The sequence below is a fragment of the Panthera leo genome (genome assembly GCF_018350215.1).
Source record: "Panthera leo isolate Ple1 chromosome Y unlocalized genomic scaffold, P.leo_Ple1_pat1.1 chrY_random_Un_scaffold_81, whole genome shotgun sequence".
Lineage (NCBI taxonomy): Eukaryota > Metazoa > Chordata > Mammalia > Carnivora > Felidae > Panthera > Panthera leo.
In genome coordinates this window covers 254356-279325 of record NW_024962235.1, presented here as the reverse complement: position 1 = coordinate 279325, position 24970 = coordinate 254356, and the positions used below count along the sequence as shown (strand labels likewise).

General features: G+C 55.4%; 2 protein-coding genes and 1 long non-coding RNA gene across 3 annotated transcripts; 1 reads left to right on the top strand and 2 right to left on the bottom strand.

The window, feature by feature from the left end:
• On the bottom strand, window positions 1-4355 carry LOC122212848 (testis-specific Y-encoded protein 1-like). Its single transcript, XM_042926826.1, has 6 exons — window positions 2899-4355; window positions 1597-1674; window positions 1329-1440; window positions 1045-1190; window positions 848-939; window positions 1-154 (listed from the first exon to the last, which is right to left on the bottom strand). The coding sequence occupies exons 1-5, from the start codon at window positions 3676-3678 to the stop codon at window positions 868-870; spliced, it is 1188 nt and encodes a 395-aa protein (XP_042782760.1). The 5' UTR covers window positions 3679-4355; the 3' UTR covers window positions 1-154; window positions 848-867.
• Window positions 4356-9755: 5400 nt separating this feature from the next.
• Window positions 9756-13168, bottom strand: LOC122212861 (testis-specific Y-encoded protein 3-like). The gene is made up of 7 exons (XM_042926839.1): window positions 12738-13168; window positions 11908-12436; window positions 11138-11215; window positions 10882-10993; window positions 10644-10789; window positions 10466-10550; window positions 9756-9948 (listed from the first exon to the last, which is right to left on the bottom strand). The coding sequence occupies exons 1-7, from the start codon at window positions 13166-13168 to the stop codon at window positions 9920-9922; spliced, it is 1410 nt and encodes a 469-aa protein (XP_042782773.1). The 3' UTR covers window positions 9756-9919.
• Window positions 13169-17019: 3851 nt separating this feature from the next.
• LOC122212851 lies at window positions 17020-19677 on the top strand. The gene is made up of 2 exons (XR_006199342.1): window positions 17020-17526; window positions 19218-19677. It is a non-coding gene; the product is annotated as an uncharacterized LOC122212851 (long non-coding RNA).
• The last annotated feature ends 5293 nt before the right edge of the window (window positions 19678-24970 follow it).

The window sequence follows — 24970 nt, the reverse complement described above, 5'->3', positions numbered from 1 at the left end:
GGTTTTTAGCTTCCTGTATGTGTCCACATAAACATCGTGGAAACTCTTCAAGGCTGCCACACGTTATCTCTTCCTCAATTCTCTCCGGGGCACGTAGAAGACAGGAGACTCATCCACCCATCTCTTCCAGCACTGGTGGCGTCCTCCATTGTTTCTGCATGGGCAAAGATAGAAGCTCTGCGCCATTCACGCCCACACAGATGCAGAGCCCCTGACGCATGTGGGCACACGCAGACACATTTGCGTACACGCACACACACGCACCCCCACGCAACAGACACCAAGAATGATACGGGATATTTGCAGATACATCCCAGATGGTGTCACTCTTGTGCCTCGCCCTTTTGCGATCCCCCTTGCTTTCTCACCCAGGGATTCATTTCCAGCCCCCAATGGCCTTGGACCAGTTCTAAGAATGGCTGTCGGGTTGCGGGAGGACATGGCGTGGTGGGGCACATGGAAGGAAGTGCGAGATTCTCACCACAGTGGCTCCTGGGGACACGGCAGCTCCTGACCCAAAGACTGGCAGGCAAATCCAGACTGAAGGAGCAGGGGGAAGCCCGGGACAGGGCGGACATCCACGGGGAGCATTTGTGGTGAAGCACTGCTCCTCCCGAGTTGCTCTCCAAAGCCCCAGCCCACAGCACAACTGCATTTGGTTTGCAGGCTTCGACCCTCTGTGTGTTTGCAGCTGAGTCTCTGCAGGTCCCCTGTCATCCTCCCACCCTCTCCCCATGCTACCTGTGTCCCTGTGTCGGCGGACCTTCCATTTCCAAGCCAATGTGTGGCCCACGTTCCCTTGCCCATACAACACGCAGGTCAACACACCGCATACTGGGGTTCTCACCGACACGTGAGCACGTCAGATCACTGTCTTCTGGTCCCTTCCTCCCTCAGGTAGTACTGCAGGGGATTGGGCCACAGGTCCTCGATGATGATCTGGAAGAGGACACAGGCCGGCGCCACATTGGGCATAGCCCACTCTCCTCTCTGGCCGGGGGCCACCCACATCCCCACTGCTGACGAAGGCCTCAGGGGCCCCACCTCGGCAATCCTGTTCGCCCCTGGGCAGCTGTGCTCACACAGCCAGTTGAACAAGTTAAGGCTGGTGGGGTCATGCCTGCGACTGGGAGCTCCACGTTCATAATCCCAGAACCACTGGACTGGAGTGGAACGCGATGTCCTGTAGCCTGCAGGAAGAGAGGATTTGAGGAGCAAGCTGACGGCCTCCTCCCCACCCACCTGCCCCTCCCCCTCCCCCTCCCTCCTGCCCCTGATTCATGCTCCTCATCCCCCTGCCCCGCACCATCATGGGACCCACACCCTACCAGCAAAGCTCAGCTGATACTCCTTAATGATCACTGGGTTCCGGAAGTACGGGTTGGCCCCAAAGAAAAACATCACTCTGCAGCGGTACTTGGGATGGCCCACTTCTTCCACCTGCCGTGAGCAATGGGACAGGAGGGGGCAAGTGTCCTCCCTCGGGGTCCTGAGCTACTTGCCTGGCTGTGAGGGTGAGCACCTTTGCCTCACCCTCTCCTGCCCAAATCCCACACCCGACGGGACGGCCCCCAGCCACAGCCTCCCCGGTCTCACCTCCAAGTCGACCACGTAGCTGAGCACGTCTTTGTCCTGGGCACCGATCATGGCCGACAACTGGGGGTGATTCAGAATCTGTGCTGTGTCAAGGAGCTGTGCCTTCAGATGCTGTGGAAACAGACACAGCCCCCCTCCAACCCTCCCAGGCTAAGAGCAAGGGACTAGATCACGGCATGTGCAGAAAGACCAGGAAACACTAGTCCCCACACTCCTCAGCCTCTGCAGATGCATCAGACCCCATCGACACTGGGCAGTCCGTTGGCTTCCTGTACCTCCCACGCTGTCTGCACACAGCAGGGGGAGACTCCACTGCCTGCACGCCTCACAGTTCCTTCCTATATCTGACCTGTGTGGGCTGCCAGCAGCCCATCATAGCTTGTGATGTCGGCATGTGCTCTGACCCCTCCTCACGGCTGGGTTTCTTGGCATATTCCCGTGAAGACCTATGTTGTCACCAGCCTCCTGAGTCCAGATGGAATAACATGGCTTACAGGAACCCGACTGCACATTTACGCCGCAAGCGGAGGGTGTGGGAGGGAGAAAGAGATCGAGAAGCACGGACGAGGAGGGCCGAGGAGGGAAAAGGATTAGACACAGTGACACAGCCAGTCCGGAGAGAAAGACATGGGTGGGACCGAGCCGGAGCCTGAGGACAGAGAGGGAAGCAGGGGTGGAGATACCAGGAGAGAATCCTCTGTGTGTGTGTGTGTGTGTGTGTGTGTGTGTGTGTGTGTGTGTGTGTGTGTCAGGGTCTGAGGAGGCAGCTTGTACCCCATTCGGAGTGGGTCTCAGTCGTCCTACTGTCTGGCAAAGGGGCGTGGCGTGGTTCCACTAAAGGTCATGAGTGTGTGTCTGAAATGCTCTCTTTTGAAGGAACTGCTAGGAAACGTGCACAGCCTGTGAATGTGAAGGTGGGTGTGCGGCCTGCGTAACTCTCCCATTTTGCAGCGAAATGTTTCCTTGCCTTATCTGCTCTGAGTGAAGGCTGCTTTGTGCTACCCTAGCTCTGGTAGCATGGGGACACATGGCTCGTGTCTGCAAGTAATATTTGAGACCAGCCTGCAGGCCAACGTTGGCGGAGACCTAGAGGAAACAGACCCAGTCACCAAGTCCCCCCATCCCCAACAACCGCCCCTGTCCAAGGCCTTACACTGGATCCCAGACCACACCAACCCAGGGCCAGGGACCATTCCCCAGCTCTCCTCTCTGGGGGCCATCGCCCTGAGGCACCCTGCTCTCAGTGCCCAGCCCTCCTGCACAACAGCCCCCGCCATCACCCACCAGCACAAGGCAGGATACCGCCTGGGCCCAGAATCCAGGGATGTGCTTGATGATGGCCCTTCTGTGATCCAGGTAAGAAATCTGCCTCCGAAGAATCCTGCGCTTCAGCCGCCATAAGGCCCTGGAATCCTGGGCATTCCCAGCGCTGATCTCCAGCTGAAGACGCTCCAGTGCTGCCAGCGGGTCCTGGGCTGAGGCAGGACGCAGCGCTGGCTCTTGCTGCTGCAGCGGCTGTGAGAGCTGGGGCCCCTCCTCCGCCTCTGCATCTGCCTCGCGCTTCTCCTCTTGCTCCTGAAACTCCTCCTGCTGCTGTCTCTCAACTTCCACCTCCTCCTCCTCCTCGTGCATGTCCTCTGCTTCTGGCTTGGCTTCCTCAGAATTCTCCTCTCCAGCCACCTCATCCTTGGTCGCCTCGCCGTCCTCTTCCTCCTCCCCGATCACCACCTCAGCCGCCACCATTCCGTCATCCAATATCAGCACCAATTCCTCCGCTGGGCTTGCCACCTGTATCTCACACCCGGCCTGGGTTTCCTGCACAGGATGGGCGCTTGCCGCCCCTGAACCTGGGGACTGCGGCCAGCCCACGCCCTCCAGCGCCCCTGCATTCCCGCGGGGCCGGGACTCTCCACCTTTCGCATCCGGGACGATCAGGGCCCAGGGTCGGCGGGAATCTCCGCTTTGTCCGGACCGCGACACGCTGGCCATGACGCTCGGCCCCGGCCCCAGTGTAGCTAGGGCAGCCTCAGGACAAGGACAGGAAACGGCAGCAGGTGGGGGGAGCCTTGGCCGCAAGACCATTAGCTCCCTGAAGCCTCCCGCCGCAGCCCGCCAAAGTTGAGCGCAGGCGCACAGGCTCTGGGATTTGAGGACTCCGCATTGGCTGTGGCTGCTGTGGAGGAGGGGCCGAGACAGAGGCAGTGAAGAGTGTGCGCATGCGGCCTGGGGGCGAAGTGGTTCCAGGGCAGGTCAGGCCAGCTGGCCAGGTTCGGGGAGCAATCGGTTGCAAGACAGCAAGACAGGGTGCTGGCCGCCAGCAAGCGCGCGCCAATGGCCGGTCCAGGCTCTGGAGCGAGTGCCAAGGTGCCAGCGTGGCCCCCGTTTGCCGCATGTCCTCTTCAGCGCTGTCACCTTCCAGGCTTCACTTGCGAGGTCCCCGGTATCGCGCAGTCTGTGGTCGCTTATACACCCTTTCCCCAGAGGCCTCACTACGGGCACCAGAGCATTCAGCACAGGATCGTCCACGCCGTGAGCCACTCCCTGCTCCGTCCCTTGCCCCTTCTTCATGAAGCTGGGGCAAAGCCTGGAGAAGTCCTTAGTGTCACGCCTACCGGGGCCACATGGCCGTCCGCACGGTATCTCCTCCTTGGCCGTCAGGCTGAGGGCGGCGGTAAGGTGGGTGCCCACCCAGAACCAGTGACACCCACCCTAGACCCACCCCACCGCCATGTCCTTGCAAGAACACAGCTCAGTAGACCTCACTGCACTGCAATGCACAGCAAAGAACAACCCCCAGAGCACCATCTGCCACTGGTGCCCTACTGATCTCCGTACAGAGCGCCAGGGAGATGGGGTAGTAGGATTTAGCAGCTTGCTCCGGTCCTGAAATCTAACCTTCCACTAAAAGGAGGACGGCTCCAACCACGCAGGGCACGTAGGGGCCCTTCACCGAGAATTGCAGACTTGTCTGTGTCTGTCTCTGAGAAAGCCCTGTGCCTGCTTTCACTAGTACACACGAAAGCAGACGAGTTCCCTTCCCATTTCCCAGGCACCAACAAGAATTCTGAAGAAGCATGCACCCAGACACAGAAGGTCCACTGAGAGAGACAGCGAAAAAGAGACACACAGAGAGACAGAGCTATAGAGGGAGAGAGAGAGACACGTGCAAGCAGAGCAGATGAAGGAAGGACGAGTGGAGGGGAAGACCGGCCTGGAGAGGGAGAGTCCGGGGAGATTGGCGGGAGAGACAGGGAGGAGGAGCAAGACAAGAAGAGACAGAGGGGCACCTATTACAAGGAAGACAGGCGGAGACAGGGGGAGGCATTAGTGATGGAGAGGAGGGAGACGAAGACAAAGAGAGCTGGAAGGAAAGTGGGAGGGAGGGACAGGAAGAAGACAAGGGAGGGGGAGGTAAGGAGAGGGTAGGAGGAAGGAGAGCAGGGGCAGCCGAGGCGGAGACAGGTGGGCTGACTCTGAAGACAGGGCAACTGCAGTGTGCACTTTCACCTGGTGAAATTCACCTGTGCAATTTGCACAGAGACGAATGCTGTACAGTGGTCAGCCCTCAGCACAAAAGGCACCGCTCCCACCTGGACCTTAAGGGCAGTCTGAAACGATCGCTGAACTAGAAGGAAGCTGCAATGAGGTCATTCGGGGTGAGGAAGAGGGCACCGCAGGGAAGAAAACAAGGACCCGTTCCCCACAGGGCTGCTGGAAGCCCTGCACTTACCAGCAGGAGACAGGAAACGGGACTGCCGGAAAGACACAGCAGAGGTTTAGGCACAGCACGTGCGGGAAGAAATCACGTCCCAAAGCTCGGCAAATTCAAGCAAAAGCAGAGGCTGCACATCCATGAATGTCAATGCTTTCCGAGTGGAGCCAACGAAGTTCTCACAGATGCCCAGGAAATGTGCTCAACTCTGAGGCCCCCTCGCCTCTGGCAAGCTTCTCATCCAAAGCGACTCATCACAGAGAAAGGGTGGACCGTGAGCAAAAGAGCCAAGGTCTCCTTCGGATCCCCGGACGCAGACAGGTGATCCGCCCAGTAATTTCAAGCCAACGTATGGTGATAAAGGTTACCTTCCACCACAGTGATGGAGGAAACTCGCACCCGAGGGGAGGACAATGAGTGAGAACCGCATCCCAGGCTGTAAGCTAAGGACAGACCATCAAGCTGTATTGGAAGGTCACGAGACCGTGACTCAAATGTCTGTACAGACACAGAGCGTCTGCAGAAGCACGAGGGCTGGATAGTTGTAAGCAGGTAGCAGGATTTCTAAGTCTGGGCTGCCTGTATGATACGAAAGGCTAACACGTGCAAGCAGAGCTATGCCCATGTGATGCGGATCAGCCTCCTGAGGCGGTACTTTGTACCCTGTGGAGGACCTGGGAGACGCATGCAGGCGGGCTCCTTGTGCACCTCTGCCACCAGGCACACGTGTGGGAAATGTAGGGCCAAAGGGTTTGCCGCCGGGCTTAGTGTGGCTCACCCTTCTGCGGGTGCATTGAGCATCAGTGCAGAAAGCACTGGGCTCACTGAAAGAAGCCAGCGCCTGACAGAAGCACAGTGGTGGTGAGCCCTGCCTGATGGATTCCTGAGGAGACTAAAGGAGTTAAAGGCATGCAGTCCACCAGAGAGTAGAGTGGTGCTAATCAGGGGAGGGTGCGATGAGGAGGTGTCGGGGCTCGGGTGTGAAGATGCAGTCATGCCATGTGCATGAGTTCTGGAGATCTAACTTGCACAGGGCAGCCGTAAGCAATGCTTCACCGCCTCGTCAGATTTCTCAGAGGCAAGTGCTCTCACCACAAACAAAGAGGGGTCGCTGAGAAATGTCCCGGTGAAGGTGGCTGGACGGAGCGCTTGCACGTGAAGGATACGGGCACATCCGTCACTGCCCGTTGTGTCCCTCAGGCACGCACTAGTCCTGGTGGACTAAGCTGAGCTCAGAACCCAGCAGTCAAAGGTGTCAGCCTCGTTCCTGCAAACATGGATCAGACTCCCAGGTAGGACGTAATGGACAAATTAGGGACCAGAACACACAGGAGGCACACGGAAACGAGACACACACTGGCAGGGGGAAGTCTCTCCCAGCCAGGAACATGCCACGTGGCAAAAGAGTAAGTGGGAAAACGTTGCCGGTCCGCTTTTCACAATTTACGCCTGCATCTGCAATGTGCAGGCCAGTGACGTTTGAGCCCCTCGGGCGCAAAGGGTTTGAAAACAGAAGGACAGAAAATAGAGGTGTGACGGAATGCTCACAGCAAGCCAGCTGCATTTGGGGACATTGACTGGCTGGCAGTGAGTGCATGGCCAATCCTCTGACGAAGGTCCTACAGGCACGGAAGGATTTCTGGCTCCTGGAACATAGAACAGAACACGCAGAAGCCCCTCCACCTGACAGCAGGACAGCAACTGGATCTGTCAGTGGAAGAAAGGGGTTGAATGCAGAGGGAAGCACACTCAAGCGCAGAAGCATACACCAAAGACAAGACAGGCCACCAGAGCCACAGCTGACCCAACACACAGGTGTGCAGAGACGAAGGCGGTTACACGGGTACAGCTGTGCCCACTTAGGCCAGGCAAGGAGGCATCACCAGAGAGGTGTCGGCACAGGCAAAGCCAGGAAAAGACACAAACACGCCAGGGCTCACTCAGGGAGACAGAGGAGCACAGGCAATGCGAGACATTTCCTGTGAACAGAGAACAACGTGACGATCCCGACAGGCCAATGAGACACGTGTGGTTCAGAGACATGGAAGTCAGAAGGCTCCTGAATTGCTGAGGGTGTCCTCTCTCGAGGGACAGCACTCTGGAGCCCACACACGCTGATGTTGGGGTGGAAGAGGCCGCTGGGCAGCAGATACAGTTGTGCAGGGGGTTTAGCAGCTCCTGGACCCTAGGGCTCCCCGGGGAGAGCTGCGGATACAGGAGGACACCCGGGGATGCCGGGTGTGCAGCATGAGGGCTGTAATCCCTCGGACACAGAGCACCGAGGCCTCTGCCCACGGACCTCAAGTGTCCACACTTGAGGGTTTGGCTCTGGGTGCCGTGAGTGTATTCCACACCCACACTTTGTCCGTACCTTGTCTTTGGGACAGGCCGGGCGGAAACGTCACCCTGGCCCCGAAGGAGGTATTGGCTGGAGATATTAACATGTGGGGGACCCTGTGTTCACCTGTCCCGTAAAGTGTTCCTGCTCGGCAAGACCTATCAAGTAACGGCCTGCTTGTGCAGAAAGATGCCCCAAAGGGCCCAGCCTCATGACCACTGAGGCCGTATTCCCACTGCACAATCACTGGCCATACTTTCTTTGGATGTTCACACCCAAAGACTCGGGTCAGCACTGGGAGCTTTTCCAGGGTACCCTGACATTTACCCATCAAGCAGCTGAGAAGACGTGCCTCTCCAGCCAGTGTGCAGACAGCAGCGAGAGAAAGGCCTGCCTTCCCTTCTAGAGAGTGCGACAGCCTCTGCCCTGGAAGAGGTAAGGCTTGGTCGCACAGATCCTCAACTCCACAGCGTGCTGACACCCCGCTGACCATGTTGTCTGCATATGATAGGGGCAAGAGGCCTCCATGCATTGGGACTGCCCACGCCTTCTCTGGAATAGACCCACTGCAGAGAAGGCTCTTGTACTGCAGAGCTGTGCAGTGGGGATCCTGGGGAGCTTGGGCAGCTTGGGAGACAGGAATATTAGTGTCGGGAGGTCAGTGTCAGGCACGCTGTGCTGGGGGCCGTGTTACATGGGGATACAGAAGAGCCTGCGATGGACAAGGCTGAACTCTGTCTACTGCACTGCTCGCACGGTGGAGCTTTTGCCCCATCCCTAGCACAGACATCTCTGGCAAGCAGCCATCTGCTGTGTAAGGAGTATCCCAGCACTCACGTCTTCGCAGGTGAGGCTCGTCCCAGTCCTTTCTAAGCTCCAGGCCTGCCGGGGACCTCTGCACAGAATGCTAAGGCCTCACAAGTCCATCGTTCCCTATGTGGCTGAGGCAGCCTTTGTCCTGGCACTCAGGCAAAGGAACACAGGCTGCCTGGGACGAGGCGACCTCCCTGAGCGCCTGCTGGTGTTTGCACTTGGGAGTCTTCTCACAAGTCTCACATGGCGTGTTGGACACACGGCTTAAGCCTGTGGACACAGAGGAAGAGCATCACCCGACTCATCACGGCTGATGATGAGAGGGCAGAGGGCACACGGGAGAGGTTGGCGTGTTCGTGCCCTTGAAGAGCCCCACCTCCCCGCGACCCTCCCCTCTGTTGGCTTGCAATCTGGGCCACCCATTCGTAACCAGAGGTCTTTTCAGAAACAGCAAAGTTCACACAAGGGCATCAGCACTAGGACTCCTTCAGGAGTCGTGTGTGTGTGTGTGTGTGTGTGTGTGTGTGTGTGTGTGTGTGTGTGTGTGTGTGTGTGAGAATAAGTGAAGCGGTGTTTGGGAGGCTCAGCTTCAGGAAGTGGAACCAGAAAAGTTGGCTGTGATTTTGGAGTTGCGTGAGACTGTAGTGGGCTGTTTTCTCTGCAGTGTGTATGTTGTCCCTGTCAACTCTGCCTGAAGCAGAACTTCATCGGTCTTACCCACCCACTCTGCCTCTGGTCCCTCGGTTCCTTCCCCTGGACACCAATCTTACAACCTGCTCACAATCCCTCAAATATGTGTGGCTGGTCCTGAGATCCTGACCTTGTCCACAAGACAGTCTGCATTGGTAGACGTCTGAAAACCAGAGGGTAATCAACCCTGGAATTCCTCCCTGTGTGGCGGTTCAGTCAACATGACTGAGGGTGTCCCCATGAGGGATTCTGGGGGCACCATCATGGACATGCCCAAACCCTGAATATTGGACATCCCTGGCCTGTGCTGGCCTCTCCGTTTCCTTGAATTTCCTCATTTTCACAGGAAAGCTATGAACCTGGGCACTGGCCTTTCTCTCAGGTTTGTGCCCTGGCCTCCCTCACTCAAGTCCCCATTGCTTCAATCTTACTGACCTCACATGCAATCCCAATGTGTGACCCATCCCTACGGACAATGTCCTACGTCCCGCCCTTCCTTGGAACTCCAATGTGCAGGCACAGAACACTTACACCTCTGGACAGCCGCATGTATACATGGACACGCCCCAGAGCGAACCTGAGAGGAAGACACACACAAACACTTCATGCTGTTTATCTCCCATTCTATATTTCTTCAAATGTATTGGACCCCCGCCCTGCGCCACGTGTCACCACCACCCTTGTCCTTATTTCATGGCCAGGAGAATCTTGTGGACCATCGGTGAGCATCGGAAGGGTTTCCACTGGGGTCGATGAAGTGCGACGCTCCTTCATACTCTTCTCAAGATCGTGCATATCCCTGGGGTATATGGGTACACACAGACAGACACACACACACACACACACACACACACACACACACACACACACAGGACAGGTGAGAGTCTTATCTTGGCCCTGAGTAAGGTTGCGTGAATGTTTCCAAACGGAAAGTAGGATGGGAGGGTGTGATAAGCTGTGCCAAAGCTGACAAGGGGATCCAGAAGCCAGACAACATGTGGGATGGTGGTAGGAGGCCTGAGGGTGGGGTTCATGGTCCGGGAATGACAGTTGTCACCGTGCTATGTGATGAGCCAGCTTTGGTTGTCCCGCTTTGCTCATTCTTTTTGTCTAGCCCCCTTCCCACCTTCAGGCTCCCCAAAGGGGCAAAGCCTCTTTGACACGTTACTTCTTAAGACTCCCTGTCTCAGGCTGATGCCCTTTTGACCTGGGGTCACCTCCTGTGCCGCTGTGAGTCTCGGTGCCTCCATGCAGAAGAGAATTGTGCCCTGGACCCCACGGCACACATTTCCGTGCCCACACCCTTGGCTGCTCACCTCTTTCCCTCTCAGTTCTCTCTCCTGGGGCCTCCTTCATCTTGAAATACGGCAGGGGGTTGGGCCAAAGATCCTCTATGATTATCTGGTAGGGGAGACAGGCCAGGCCTCAGGTAGCTATCCCACGCAGTGGGGGAACCCATGAAAATCACCTCCCTTCCTTGTTACAGGGCCCCACCTCAGCAATCCTGCTAGAGCCGGCAAAGCTGTGGTCAGAGAACCAGTTGAAGAAGTTGAGGCTGCTGTTGTCATGCCTGCGTCTGTAGGCCTCCTGTCTGTACCTTGGGTACCACTGGATGGGACTGGAATGAGACGCCCTATACCCTGCAGGAAGACGAGTATGTGAGAAGGCGCCAGAGAACTTATCGCATTCAACCCTCCACCCACTGCCGCCCATGCAGTCAGTGGACACTTACCATCAAGGCCTAGGACATACTCCTTCGTAACGACTTCATTCTGGAAGTAGGAGTTCTTGCCAAAAAACAGCAGGATCTTCCGGCATTCCCTGGGAAACTTGTGTTCCTCCACCTGCCGTGGTACAGTGGGGCAGAAATGTGAAATCTTGTTCCAGGAGACCCGCCCTCCCCTGAGGAAGGAACACATCACTTCTCCCCACCACCTCCCCTCCCCACACAGCCAGCCACCCACACCACCTCCCACTCCCAGGCCGACCTTCAAATTGGTCATGTGGCGAAGCATGCTTTCATCGGGCTTACTAATCAGGGCTGACATCTGAGGGTGGTTCACAAACTGCCGCAGGTCAAAGAGCCTTCAGGTGCTGGGCGTGAGAGAGCTCGAACCAGAGAACCAGTGTGGACAGCATCCAGGCGTCCTCCCCCCGGGACTGGCGTCCTCCCCCAGGGTCTCAAGCCCTCCCCACAGGCTGCGTCCAGGCCCACGGGGTCTCAGGATCGCGCAGGGCTCTGCTAGACACGCACAGGAGGCTGTGCATGCCCAGACGCCCGCAACCACGCCTAGCTTTGTGTGCTCGTGAGGACACTGAGGACGCTTACTTCCACACAGCCAGACAGCACACATCCGGTCTCGCGCCGACCAGTGGGCATTCACATCGCCTTCCCCGCAGCAAGATGCTTAGCGGGACCCAGAAACGTGCCCCCACGCGGCTTTGTGTGGGAAGAAGCCCTCGGTCATTTCCCCGACCTGGCCTGGACCTCCACCGCCACTCCCCACTCTCCCAGCGCTGTTTCCGTGCCAGGTGCGACGTAAAGCACACATGCCTCCTCCACCCCGGCACTGCCCTCCTCCCACACTCATTGCAGAGCCAGGACCACCGGATGGGATCACGTTTGCACGTTCCCGGCCACTGGAGCGTGGCTTAGCTCCAGTCCCTGTCCTGGGTTCCTCTAAATGGCACCGCCCTTTCCTTCCTCTTGCGCAAGCCCAGCCCCCTCTGGACCCTCCACCAGCAGCAGGAAGGATACAGCCTTGGCCCAGAAACCACGGATGCCCTGGATAAGGGCACCTCTCTGCTGCAGATGTCGCTGCCGCCTCTGCCACATCCTGAGTTTGAGTCGAGCGTGCTCCCGGCTGGCTTGTTTATTCACCGGCTGTAGCTCTATCTGAAGGGCCGCCAGAGCCTCCAGAGCCTCCAGTGGGGAAGGGCAAGGACGGAGGCCTGACTCTACCTGCTCCTTCTTATCCTGCTTCACCTGCAGCTGCTGGGCTTCTTCCACCCATCGGCCTTCCTGCTCACTCGGCTTCTGTTCCTCCTCCTCCCGCTCCTCCTTGTCCTCCTTGCCCTCCACCTCCTCCTCGCCCTGCTGCTGCTCCTCCAGCGCTTCCTTCTCCTGCTCCTCTTCCTCCTCGGTTTGCAATTCTGCTCTCCCTTTAATGGCTCGCACGCCTTCCCTTCCTCCTCCTCCTCCTCCTCCTGGTCCCCTTCCCCTGCCACTGCCGCCGCCAATGCCTCCACCGCCACCGCCGCGGCCGGCGCCCTGGCCGCCGCCGCGCCTGCTTGTATACCCTGCTGCTCCTGCTCCTCCCCTTTCATTTCCGCCAACTCCTCCTCCTTCTGCTCTTCCTCCTTCTGCTTGGGCTTCTGCTGCTCCTCCTCCTTCTCCTCCTCATGAAAATCATCTTCCACATCCTCATCCTCATCCTCATCGTCATCCTCCTCCCACTCCTCCTCCTCTTGAAAATCATCTTCCTCATCCTCATCCTCATCCTCGTCGTCGTCCTCCTCCCATTCCTCCTGCTGCCTCTCCCCCTCCTCCTCCTCCTCCTCCTCCTCCTTCTGCTCTTCTGGTCCTGCTGCTCCCCCTCGCCCTTCAGGTCCTCCTCCTCGTGAACTTGGACCTTCTCCTTCCCCGGCTCCTGCTCCTCGTCCTCCTCCCCCTTCTTCCTCTGCTCATGCCCCTCTTCCCCAGGCGCGTCCTCTTCCGCGGCCGCCACCTCAACCTCCTCCTCCGCCAGGCCCCACAGCGCCTCCACCGCCACTATGTCATGCACCAGCGGCACCGATATCTCGCTGGGGCCGCCCACCTGCCTCTCGGGTCGGGCCTGGCCTTCCTGCACAGGCTGTTCGCTTGTGGCCTGCAAGCCTTCGGCCTGCGGCACCTCCGGCCCTGCCGGAGACCCAGTGTCCCCACGGGCCCTCGTCTCTCGACCGCCCCGTTCCCGGTCGAAGGCGGCATGGGGCCTCCGGGCATCCCCAGTGTTTCGGAAACACGAGTCGCGCAACATGCGGCCCCGGCCCGAGACACCAACTGTGGCTCCTACCGACCACGAAGCGGGAGGTGAAAGCACGGCCCCCCTCCCCAGACCCAGTGAGTGGAGCCCTGAGGGCAATGGCTGGCAACTCGCTCCCCCTTCCTCCCAGAGCCCAAAGGTCGAGGGGGCGCATGCGCATGCGCATGCGCATGGTGCTGTACCCAGGATGCCTCGGCGGTGGCTATCGCTATGCCGATGCTGCCTCGGAGGCCTTTGTGGTGAGAGGTGTGCGCCTGCGGCTTTGAGGCTGAGGGAGCTCCAAGCCACGCCCAGGCCGCTTCACTGCCTTCAGGACCAATGATAGGGACGGTGGCGTGCGTGGCTTCGGCGGTCCCGCCCCTAGGTCACCCGGAAACTGGGGCGCGTCTGTTGCATAGGCAGGAAGGCTCTGGGCCCCGTGCAGTGCAACTCCTCCGGGGGGCTTGCAGCCGGCCCTCTGTGCGCTCTGGGTGCCCTGTTTGGCTTCTGGCCATGCGAAAGCGACCTTTGCATTCCACGCTGCGCTGGGCACGCGGCTATCTACACACACGGGTAAAGGGGGACCTCCCCGCTTTGCCCATTTACACCGCCACCTTTGTTCATTGTGCCCCTAGTCCGACAAATCCACTCAGCGGATCACCTTGGCTGTCCGGGAGACGCATGTCAGCTGTGCGCCTGCTGTCTGTGCACCCCGGTTTTCCATCTGCTCAGCCTCCTTTGCATACTCTCTACGTCCATCCTTGCTCCCAGAAGACACGTATGTCATGACAGCAGTCTAGCAGTGCACCGGCTAGGGAAGGTCGGTGACCAGAGGTGTGTGACGTGGAGAGGACGCCACACTAGGGGAGGCTGCGTATCATGCGCGCCGCTCTTGCCGTTTGTCCCCGTTGCCTGGAAAGTGACACACTGGCAAGCACACACCCCCCTCTCATGATGGGCTGCCCATTGCTCCCGTGTGTGGCAGTGCACAGGAAAGACCCGTGACCGTGGGCCCTGGGATTCCTGGAGCTTGTGTCTGTCCCACAGACAGCGGTCCCCTTCCTCCCACAATGCTTGGCCATCTTCTCACAGGGACCCTCCCCAGGCCTTCGTTGGCCGTATGTCTGTTCATCCTGGTCCCATTTCCTTTACCACTCACTTAGGCGGCAGGCTGCCATGAGCGTGGGCGCTGGCTCAAAACACTGTCCCCCTGTGCCACAGGCAGCGTGCTTTCAAGGGTCTCCGAGAGGTATCGGGGGGTTGGGGGATGCAGTGTTGGGACCCAAGTGAGGGACACGCCCCAGGGTCTACATGAAGCCACATGACCACTTTGGGAAAGCAATAAGCTGCAGACGGTGTGCAGTGAGGGCGATGATGTGGTCTCCCTCCCTGTCAGGGCAGTGGTGATGTGGACTCCCTGCCGGTCTATGTCAGACAGCATAAGCTACACACACACACACCACACAGAGCCACTGCAGGATTGGAGGCTCGAGATGCATTGCCTGGCCAGGCACCACACTCATGCATTGCCTTTTCCCTTTGGTGGAATGCAGTGTTCCCCTACCTCTTTATGGGACCAGGAGGCTGCCAGGCAGGCGGGGGATTCTAGGATTTCCAAATTCGTGTGCCGGGCCCTCTGGCCAACATGTTGCTTCCGTGACACAGAAGAGGTTCCTCCAGACTCGCTGGGCTATGTCAGGATACGAACGGGGTACAGAAATGCTCCAGGGTGGCTGTGATATATGAGGCAGCACACCACCGCTTCAGGTGACAGCAATGCATAGAAACGCAGGTGGATGGGGGGAGGCTGAACAGGTGGTAGGGGGCTGAGAGGGGGTGGCCAGTGTGACCGACAGAGAGGCAAACTCTTACCCAGAAAGGGAGAGGAACAGGTCCAGTGGTGAGCCCTCAAGCTGCCCTCAGCAGAGGACGTAGCGGGTGGGCAAGACAGGAAAGCAGGCCCAGACCCTGGTGCACCTGACCTATGCAACTCACTCCCTCCAGAGAAATGGGGCCTGTCAAACTCCCACGCATCGCCGGGAGACCCCGCGGCAGGAACGTGGGAACAAATCTGGGTCCCAGGTGCAGGGACCGTCTGGGACAAGCAGGCAATGCCTTTCAGTTTGAACAACACCTACCACAGTATTGGGGTCCAGGGGCCGGGCCCCAACTTCGCAAGGGACTCTAGACCAGCCAGGCCTGTCTCTGCAGGGTCATCCAGGAGGATGTTCACCGAGACACATACCCTGGCTGGGACCACAAGGCCTTGCGATGATCCCCTAGGCCGCTCCAGGAGCAGGGCCAGACTTACTCATGCTCTCTGCTGCCTCCCTCCACTAACGCCCACTTCCTTGCAGGGAACTTTGGTCCTCCTCCACTGCGCCATGGGTGGCCCAACCCCAACTTGCCCCTGGCCAAGGCAACACAGGACGAGCGGACCCAGGCAAAGTCCGGGCTTTCCTCCCGTCATGAAAGGTGATCAGCTAGCTCCGTGTCGATCCCAGGCGCGAAGGGATTGCACTCGCTGCACTTTGGCACTGGAGCCCCCCCTTACTCACCAAGTCAGGAAAGCCCCCAGTCTCTTTCCTTCGCTTGCCAACGGCCTACACACACTCACTCAGGCACAAAGATGCACGGCCACGCGGCACGTGGACACAGACACGTGCACGCTGCCAGCACAAACGCTAGGTCTCAGGCAAAAGTACTCACAGGCGCCAGCCACAATACATTCACAGACACACTCTAGTGGACCTGTGCACTCACTCATGCCCTCTGCCACATCCCACTCACGAGGCTAGCTCCTCCTCACGACTCACACTTGCTTTCCCCCCTCACACAGCACGTGCATTTGTCCTGGGGCCCAACCTGGCTGAAAACTAGGGCAGATTCAGGACCTCCATTGGGTCACGGAAGCTTGCATTGAGATGCCAAGGAAAGAGAGCCACAACTGATACCAACCTTCCAGTACCAATGGCACCGGAACATGGCATGTGGAGAAACACCAGCTACGACTAGGTTCCCTGCCTCCTCGGCTCCTGCCCTTTCTTCAGACCCTCTCAACACCGGGCAGTCCCTTGGGTTTCAGTACCTCCCAGCTGGCTGCAACCTACAGGGCAAGGGCCAAGGGACTGACCTTTCTCAGTTCACATGTATACCCAGCTTGTGTGGGCTGCCTGGAGGCAGTCACGGCTTAGGAGGTCTGGATGTGCTCTGACCCCTGGTACTTGTGCGTTCCTTTGTGTGTTCCCCTGCAGCCCTGTGCCATCAGCAGCCTACTCCGTCCATATGGACACGCACAGCTCACGGAAACCCAGATGCACTGATACTGTGCAAGGACAGCACAGAGACAGAGAAAGAGAGATGGAGGTGCGGGAGGGAGGAAGCGTTCCCTCAAGAAAATGATCACAGGGACTCAGAGACAGACAGAGGCCAGAGGGACATGGAAGGAGGCCAAAGAAGGAGAGTAAGTCACCACTAGAGACAGCCACAGAGGGGGAGTGTGTGTGTGTGTGTGTGCCCGTGCCCGTGCGTGTGCGTGTGAGTGCGTATGAATGAGTGAAATTGTCTGGGACTGAGACAGGGGTGTTGCCACGATTCCTGGACTCTCGAACGCCCTCTTCCAGCAGAATGGAGGCCCGGTATTGTCAGGAATCTCAGCGTTTTCCGGAACAGGACTCCCTTGCTTTGGGGCCCTAGCCCATCCTCAGGCTAGGGCCATAGAGCAGAAGGAGTGGGAACTTGAGGCATGAGGCTCCAGACTAGGCCCAGCAGGTGGAGTGTCAAGGCCCAAGGTTTTTAAATGCCTGCTGCCTCCTTCTGGAGCCCACCAGCATTTGGGAAGCACGCCCACGGCCCCGTGGCCCTTCGGACACTGAAGTGGCTGTGGCTGTGGCTGTGGCTGTGGCTGCGGTGGAGGTGGGGGAGAGGCAGAGGCAGAGGCAGTGAACTTTTTGACCATGGGTCCTTGGGGTGAAGGCGCTCCAGGCCAGACCCAGACAGTTGGCTGCTGTTCAGGAACAATCAGCTGGAGGGCAGTGGGCGTGGCTCCAGCATTTGAGCCCCTGCCTCCCCTCCCAGGTCTGGAGCAGGTTCTCTGCCTCCCCCTCCAGGGTGACCTCCCTGTTTGGTACATGCCCTTTTCCGCTTTGTCACCGACCACAACTTTCCTGTGGGATGTCTCATATCGGAGAACTGGTGCTACAGATCTCACCTCTTTGGGGAGGAGCCCGGATGGCAGACAGCATGGAAGCTTCTTAAGTGTCTCGCGTGCATGAGATACAGCCAGACCAACACTAAACCATCCTACCCACCCAGGAAACTGACTGGAGGATTAGCACAGCAATCTGCATATCCTGAACCACCGAATTCAGCAGGTACGTGGCATGCAGAAGTGAACTTGGAGAGCGAGGAGGCATGGGAAGGGAGGTGCTTTTGTGCGCGGAGAGGCGAAGGAGACTGGGCAGGTGGAAATTTTACTAACTTTCTTTAATACTCTTCTACATTATTCTTTCCTTTTGTGTCTATATTCACAGATTCTATTTTACTCCCATCTTCTCCTTTTAGTCTACTTCAGTGTATTGATTTTTCAAATTCTCACAACATTTCCCTTTTTAATATTTTTTATTAGTATTTTCTAAATTTTTCTCCACTCCCACGTTTTTTTCTCTCCTGTGTCAAAACCACTTTCAACACCCAGGTGAAACATGCCTAGAATCTAGCATCATTCATTCCATTATTCACATGTGTGTTTTTAAGTTTTTACTTTTAACATTTTATAATTTGAATATTTCATTGAATTTTCTACCTCATGAGTTCCTTTTCTCCATTCAAAATGACAAAGGGAAGGAATTCACCCAGAAAGAAAGAGCCTGAAGAAACGAGAGCCAGGGATTCAACCAACACAGACACAAGCAAGATGTCTGAAGCAGCATTTAGAAGCACGATTATGAGAATACTAGCTGCAGTCCAATGTAGATTAGAGTCCCTTTGTGCAGAGAAAAAATGCAGTAAAAACTGGCCAGAATGAAATTAAAAATGATATAACTGAGCTGCAATGACGGATGGATGCAGCGGTGTCAAGGATGGATGAGACAGAACAGAGAATCAGCGATTCAGAGGACCAACTTATGGAGACTATGGAAGCAGCAAAATCGAGGGAGATTAAGGAAAAGAGCACGATTGAAGAATTGGAGAAATCAGTGACTCATGCAGAACGAAAAACAACATCAGAATCATAGGGGTCCCGAAGAGGAAGAGAGAGAAAAAGGGGTAGAAAGGTTATGTGAGCAAATCATAGTGGGAAATTTTGCTAACCTGGGGAAAGACACACCATCAAAATCCAGGAAGCACCGAGGACCCCATCAGATTCAACAAAAACTGACCCTCAGCAAGGCATATCATATCCAAACTCACAAAGTACTCAGGCAAAGAGAATCATGAAGGCAGCAAGGGAAACAAGTCCCTAAACTACAAGAGAAGACAGATCAGGTTTGCAGCAGACCTATCCAGAGAAACTTGGCAGGCCTGAAAGGAGTGGTAGGATACGTTCAAAGTGCTGAATTAGAAACATCCACAGTGAAGAATTCTTTATCCAGCAAGGCCGTCATTCAAAATAGAAACAGAGGAAAAAGGTTCCCAGATACACAAAATTTAAAGGAGTTTGTGACCGCTAAATCACACCTGCATGCAATTTTAAGGGGGGACACTCAGAGGGAAATGGATATCTATCTATCTATCTATCTATCTATCTATCTATCTATCTATCTATCTTTATAATTATATTTATATATACAAATAGATATAGAATTATATATATAGATGTATATAGACATATACATATCGATATAGATATAGATATATAGATACAGTTAATACAATACATATACATAGACATACATATACATATACATATACATATACATATACATATACATATACATATACATACACATACACATATACATATAGATGGAGATGGAGACGTAGATACAGATATAAAGATATATAGATATGTTTTCCTCCAACTCTTCAAACAAGATAATGGCCATAAAATCGTGTCTTTCAGTACTACTTTAAACGTCAGTGGACTGAATGCTCCAATCAAAAAACATAGGGGAACAGAATGGATGAGAAAACAAGTTCCATCGATATGCTGTTTACCAGAGACCCACTTTAGATGTGAAAACAACTTCAGAGTGAAAAGAAGGGGATGGAGAATCATCTGTCATGCTACCCGTCAACAAAACAAAGCCAAAGTAGCCATACTTCTATCAGACAATCTAGACTTTAATTTAAGACTGTGTCAAGTGATACACAAGGGCATGATGTCATAATTCAGGGGTCTATCCACCAAGAAGACCTAGCAAATGGATACATTTATGTGGCATATTTGAGAGCAACCAAATATACAAACCAATTAAACGCAAACATAAGGAACCTCATTCTTAGTAATGCCATCATAGGAGGAGACTTCTATGCACTCACTCACTGCAATAGACAGATCATGTAAACGAAAAATCAACAAGCAAACGGGGGCTTTGAATGACACACTGGACAAGATGGGCTTCACAGATATGTTCAGAACATTTCATAATAAAGCAGCAGAATATACATTCTTCTCCGGTGCTCATGGAATATTCTCCTCTATAGATCATATGCTGGGGAAAACAGTCATCCCTAAGGAAGTTCAAAGAGATCGAGGTCACACCGTGCATATTTTCAGACCACAACACTAAGAGACTCGAAATCAACTACAAGAAACAATTTGGAAAGGTAACAAATACTGGGAGACTGAAGAACATCCTACTAAAGATTGAATGGGCTAAGCAAGGGTTGAAAGAGAATATAAAAAGTATACGGAAGTCAATGAAAATGTATATGGAAGTCAGTGATAACACCACAACCCAAAACCTCTGGGACGCACCAGGGTCGGTTATAAGAGGACCTATCTAGCAAGTCAGGTCTTCCTAAAGAAGAAAGAAAGATCTCAGAGACACAACCTCACCTTACGCCTTAAGAGGCTGTAAAAAGAACACCATACGAAACCCAAAACATTCAGGAGACAGAAAATAACAATGATTAACGGAAATTAATGCTATTGAAACCAAAAATCAAACAAAACAAAAACAAAAACAACCTCAAACAAACAAACAAAGAAACAAACCAAAATAGGAGAACAGATCAATGAGCCCAGAAGCTGCTTCTTTGAAGGAATTAACAAAATTGATAAGCCAGTCATCAGTTTGATGAAAAAGAAAAAGGAAAGGGCCCAAATAAAGAAACGCAAGAATGAAAGAGGAGACATCACAACCAACACAGCAGAAAGGCAAACAATAAGAAGAGAATATTAGGAGCAATTATTTGCCAATACAATGGGCAATCTGGAAGAAATGGACAAATTCCTAGAAATATATACACTACCAAAGCTGAGAGAGGAAGAAAAGGAAAATTTGAACAGACCCATCACCAGTAAAGAAATCAAATTAGTAATCAAAAACCTGCCGAAGGAAGAAGACTGCAGGGCCAGATGGCTTTCCAGGGGAGTGCCAGCAAACATTTAAGGAAGAGTTAACACTTATTCTCTTGAAGCTGTTCTCACAATAGAAATGGAAGGAAAACTTGCAAACTCTTTCTATGAAGCCAGCGTTACCTTGATTCCAAAACCGGAAAGAGACCCCACTGAAAAGGAGAACTATAGGCCAATTTCCCTGATGCACATGGATGCAAAACTCCTCAACAAGATATTAGACACTCGGATCCAACAATACATGAAAATGTCATTCACCACGACCCAGTGGGATTTGTACCTGGGACGCAGGGCTGGTTCAACATCTGCAAAACAATTAACGTGATTCCTCACATCAATAAAAGAAAGGACGAGAACCACAGGATCCTCTCAATCGATGCAGACAGAGTGATGGACAAAATACAGCATCCTTTCCTGGTAAAACCCCTCAAGAAAGTAGGGATAGAAGGAGCACACATCGAGATCATAAAGCCATGTATGAACGACCCAACGTGAATATCATCTCAAGGAGCAAAAGCTCTCAGCTCAAGTCACGAACGAGACAGGAATGTCCACCGCCTCCACTGTTATTCAACACAGTATTGGAAGTCTTAGCCTCGGGCCTCTTCATCCTTCTGCTCCCCCTCTGCAGCTACTGCTCTTCCAGCCCTGGCTCTACCTTTCCTCCTCCTCCTCTTCTTCCCTCTGCTCACGTCCTCCTCAATTTCCTCCCCAGCTACTACTGCTCTTCGACTCGTGCTCCTCCTCTTGCTCGTCCTGGACTTCCTCCTCCTCCACTTCTTCCCTCGCCTGCACCCGATCATTCACTCGTCTTCCTCCTCCTGTAACTCCTCCCAGTCCTCTTCCTCCATCTGATCCTCCTCGTCCTTCACCTCTTCCTCCTCCTCCAACTCTTCCTCCTAGGACTCTTCCTCCTTCTCCAGGTCCTCTCCTGCTACTGCCCTTCCTGCCCTACCTCTGACCTTTCACCTCTTCTTCCCTCTGCTCTCGTCTTAGTCGACTCCGTCCTCCAGCTGCTCCTGCTCCTCTGGCCCGTAATCCTCCTCTTCCTGGTGCTGGACATCATCCTCTTCCATTTGTCCTTCTCCTGCACCCAGTCATTCACTGCTCCTTCTCCTCCACCTCTTCTTCTAACCCCACCCAATCCTCTTCCTCCAACTCCTCCTGCTCCTCCTCTCCCTCCACCTCTTCCTCCTTCTCCTCCTACACTTCTACTCATGCTCTGGAACCCTGGCTCTATCTTTTCTCCCCACCCTCTTCCCTCTGCTCTCGTCCTCCTCAACATCCTCCCCCAGCTGCTCCTGCTCCTTTGGCTCGCGCTCCTCCTCATCCTGGACATCCTCCTCCTCCACTTGTTCCCTCTCCTGCACCCAATCATTCACCCTTCTCTTCCAGCTCTAACTCCTCCCAATCCTCTTCCTCCAACTCCTCCTCATCCTCCTACTCCTCCTCGTCCTCTTCCTCCTCCAATGCTTCCTCTGGACATCCTTCTATTCTCCAGGCACATCTTTGTCCCTTAAGACTACCACAATCTCCTCTAAGGACGGGAGCAATAGATCTCGCACTGCCCCCAAGTCATCCGCAATGAGCACCGGACCCTGCGGATGGGCTCTCACAAGCCTTTGTGTCCCTGCAAAAGGAGCCTGGCAACCTCCCAGGCCTCCCGGGGAGACTCGGTAGTGGGAACCTGGGAGCAGCGACGGGATCCCCGGTGCAGCGACACCCAAGGGATGGTCATATCGTGCTCTGTCTTTTCAACAACACCTACAGCAGTATCGGACCTAGAGGCCGGGACCCAACGGGCCTCACACGCGACCCCTGACCAGCCAGCCTTGTGTCGGCAGCGCCATCCAGGAGGAAGCTCACCGACACATATGCCAGGCCTGGGACCCCAAGGCGCTTCGATCACCCCCTAGGCGGATAAGGTCAGGCCTAGGTTACTGCATGGGACCTGATGCATCCGTACAGTCGTCCCCAGTTCCTTGTAGGACAGGTCGGACATCCTCCACTGGGCCATGGGGTCTCCATGCTGTCAGCTGGCAGCAGCCAACACATGACCAGCGGTACTGGGACACCGTCAAGCCTTTCCTCTCATGCTGGACGGTGGCCGTGTGTTTACCGAAAGCCCTGTATGGGGGCAACGGGCTGCGGGGAAGGCAGGTAGGTGGGTGGCCAGGCACAGACGAGACCACCCGCTGTGCTCCCGCAGGGTCACTGGGACTTCACTTCCATCTGGCCCACACGCAAATTCTAGGGATGGGGCTTTGGGGGCAGTGCGGAAGCCTTGCAGCTTCAGCGTCAAGGAGCTGGGCACACACACCTGTGGGCACAGCCGGCAGCAGACTGGGACCAGTGTTCCTCCCTAGGCCCCTTTGACCGTCCACCACCTGAGAAGAATACTGGAGGGGCTGTACGGCTTTAGCCTCCCCAAAGCGCACACACAGTGGGCCATGTGCTGCCCACTGTGGTTTGGGGCAGGGCGGGGGGAGCCCGGTCAGAATCCTGACCACAATGTCCACAGCATCCTCTGTCGACATGCAACCGCTGAGACACTGAGAAAGGAACCCAGTTCCCCATTTACATGAGGCCAGGAGTCGACAAAGCCTGAGGCTAATCAGGGTCACCCGCACAGGGACTGAGAGGCGCATTCTGGCACCACTTACATGCAAGGGGAACACAGTTCTGGGACACACCTTGACATGTCCCCAGCCCAGCTGCAGCGACAGTGGTGATCTTGTGCTGCGGGGAGAGGTGTTGCTGGCAAGGAACTGTCCCCTCAGAGAGCAGCTGGCAGGCTGCTCACCTGCCCATCCACACATGGAACACCCACACCACCCTGCTATGGCACCCCTGGGGGACTCAAGTCACCTGAGGTCTAGGGTCCCAGCTCCTCCCTTTCCCTGGGCCTGGTGCACAGGAAGCAGAGAGGAGAGCCCCGAGGAAGAGCTGACTGGTGACAAAACATGGCTCGTCTGCCAAGTGCAGAGATTCTTGCTGGACGGCTCCCTCCAGGGAAATACCTACGCCCTCTGCACACCACGTAGCCTGACAGGTTGGGTTCCCTAGCTACCCTGTGCACAAAGCCTGGGCACACCATGTAGCCCCTACGTATTTGCTACTGTCGGCCCACCAGAGCCACTCACACACACACACACACACACACACACACACACACACACACTCACTCCCACATAGACACACACTAACACACACACAAGCACACTTACTCACAAGTGGTCCACTGGCCACTGGACACAGGCTTTCCTCCCCTCGGCCCCCCTCTTGACCTTGCACCAATCTCCCTTTTGCATCCTGACTTGAGCCCCCTGGCACAGCAACGACTGCACCCATCCCAGCGATTACCATCAGGACTCAGGAGGGAAGGGACTGCACTCTTGTATTCTGGCACCTGACCGTCCCACATAAGCACCTCATTCACACAGACCGCTGTGTCTCTCCTTGTCTCTCCAGTGGCCTAACCACCCACTCCTGCACACACAGAGACACACGGCTACGCAATCGCACGAACATATGCACGCTCACACTGCCGGCACCACCACGGATCTCAGGCCCACTTTGCCACAGACGCCCACACACAAACTCGCACGAACTCACGCTGGATCTCTGCCCTCGTGCGTACTCTCTCCATGAATTCCCACTCATAAGCCTCGCTGCTGCCCACAACCCACACCTGCCCCTCCCCCTCACACATCTCCCATCCTGAGCCACTGTCTGAGGACAGGGCTCGGGGTCAAAGGAGCCCCGGGTGTGGGAGGCAGCAGCAAGGTATACTGGCATCGACTATGAGAAGGCTGCCTGCTCCTGAGTTGTCCGGGGACATGTGGTCTTAGCTCTGATCCTGACTGGAGGCTTTGCTGACTGGATTCTATCTCACCAAGGACACAACACCCCTCTGGGAGCAAGGGTCCTGGATGAAACCCCCCGAGTCCTGGCCACACTGTACCACGACCCAATGGACCAATTTGGTCCCACTGTGCAATCCCCTTCCCTGCCTTTCGGCTCTGGCCTATACAATAAACCTCCAAATAACAGGTCTGTCTCTTCCTCCTCCTCCTTCCAGGCTCTTCCTGCCCAAGAAGGCAGGCCTCTGTGCACATGGCAACACCGGCCCCACCCCAGTACTGCACCTCTCCTGCACACACAGAATCACCCGGGCAGCGGCAGGACAGTCACACTCAGGTCCCTTCCTCATCGTCCCTCCTCAGGTCCCCATACACACACACACACACACACACACACACACACACACACACACACACCAAAAACAGAAG

Coding starts and splice junctions, on each gene's coding strand:
- LOC122212861 (XM_042926839.1), bottom strand. CDS start 13,168: ATGTTGCGCGACTCGTGTTTCCGAAACACTGGGGATGCCCGGAGGCCC. Junction 11,216..11,907: donor GTGGTTTCTGGGCCAAGGCT/GTATCCTTCCTG, acceptor GACCTGCGGCAG/TTTGTGAACCACCCTCAGAT. Junction 10,790..10,881: donor GTATGTCCTAGGCCTTGATG/GTAAGTGTCCAC, acceptor GTCTTCCTGCAG/GGTATAGGGCGTCTCATTCC.
- LOC122212848 (XM_042926826.1), bottom strand. CDS start 3,678: ATGGTCTTGCGGCCAAGGCTCCCCCCACCTGCTGCCGTTTCCTGTCCT. Junction 1,675..2,898: donor CTGGATTCTGGGCCCAGGCG/GTATCCTGCCTT, acceptor GACACAGCACAG/ATTCTGAATCACCCCCAGTT. Junction 1,441..1,596: donor GCTACGTGGTCGACTTGGAG/GTGAGACCGGGG, acceptor TGCTCACGGCAG/GTGGAAGAAGTGGGCCATCC.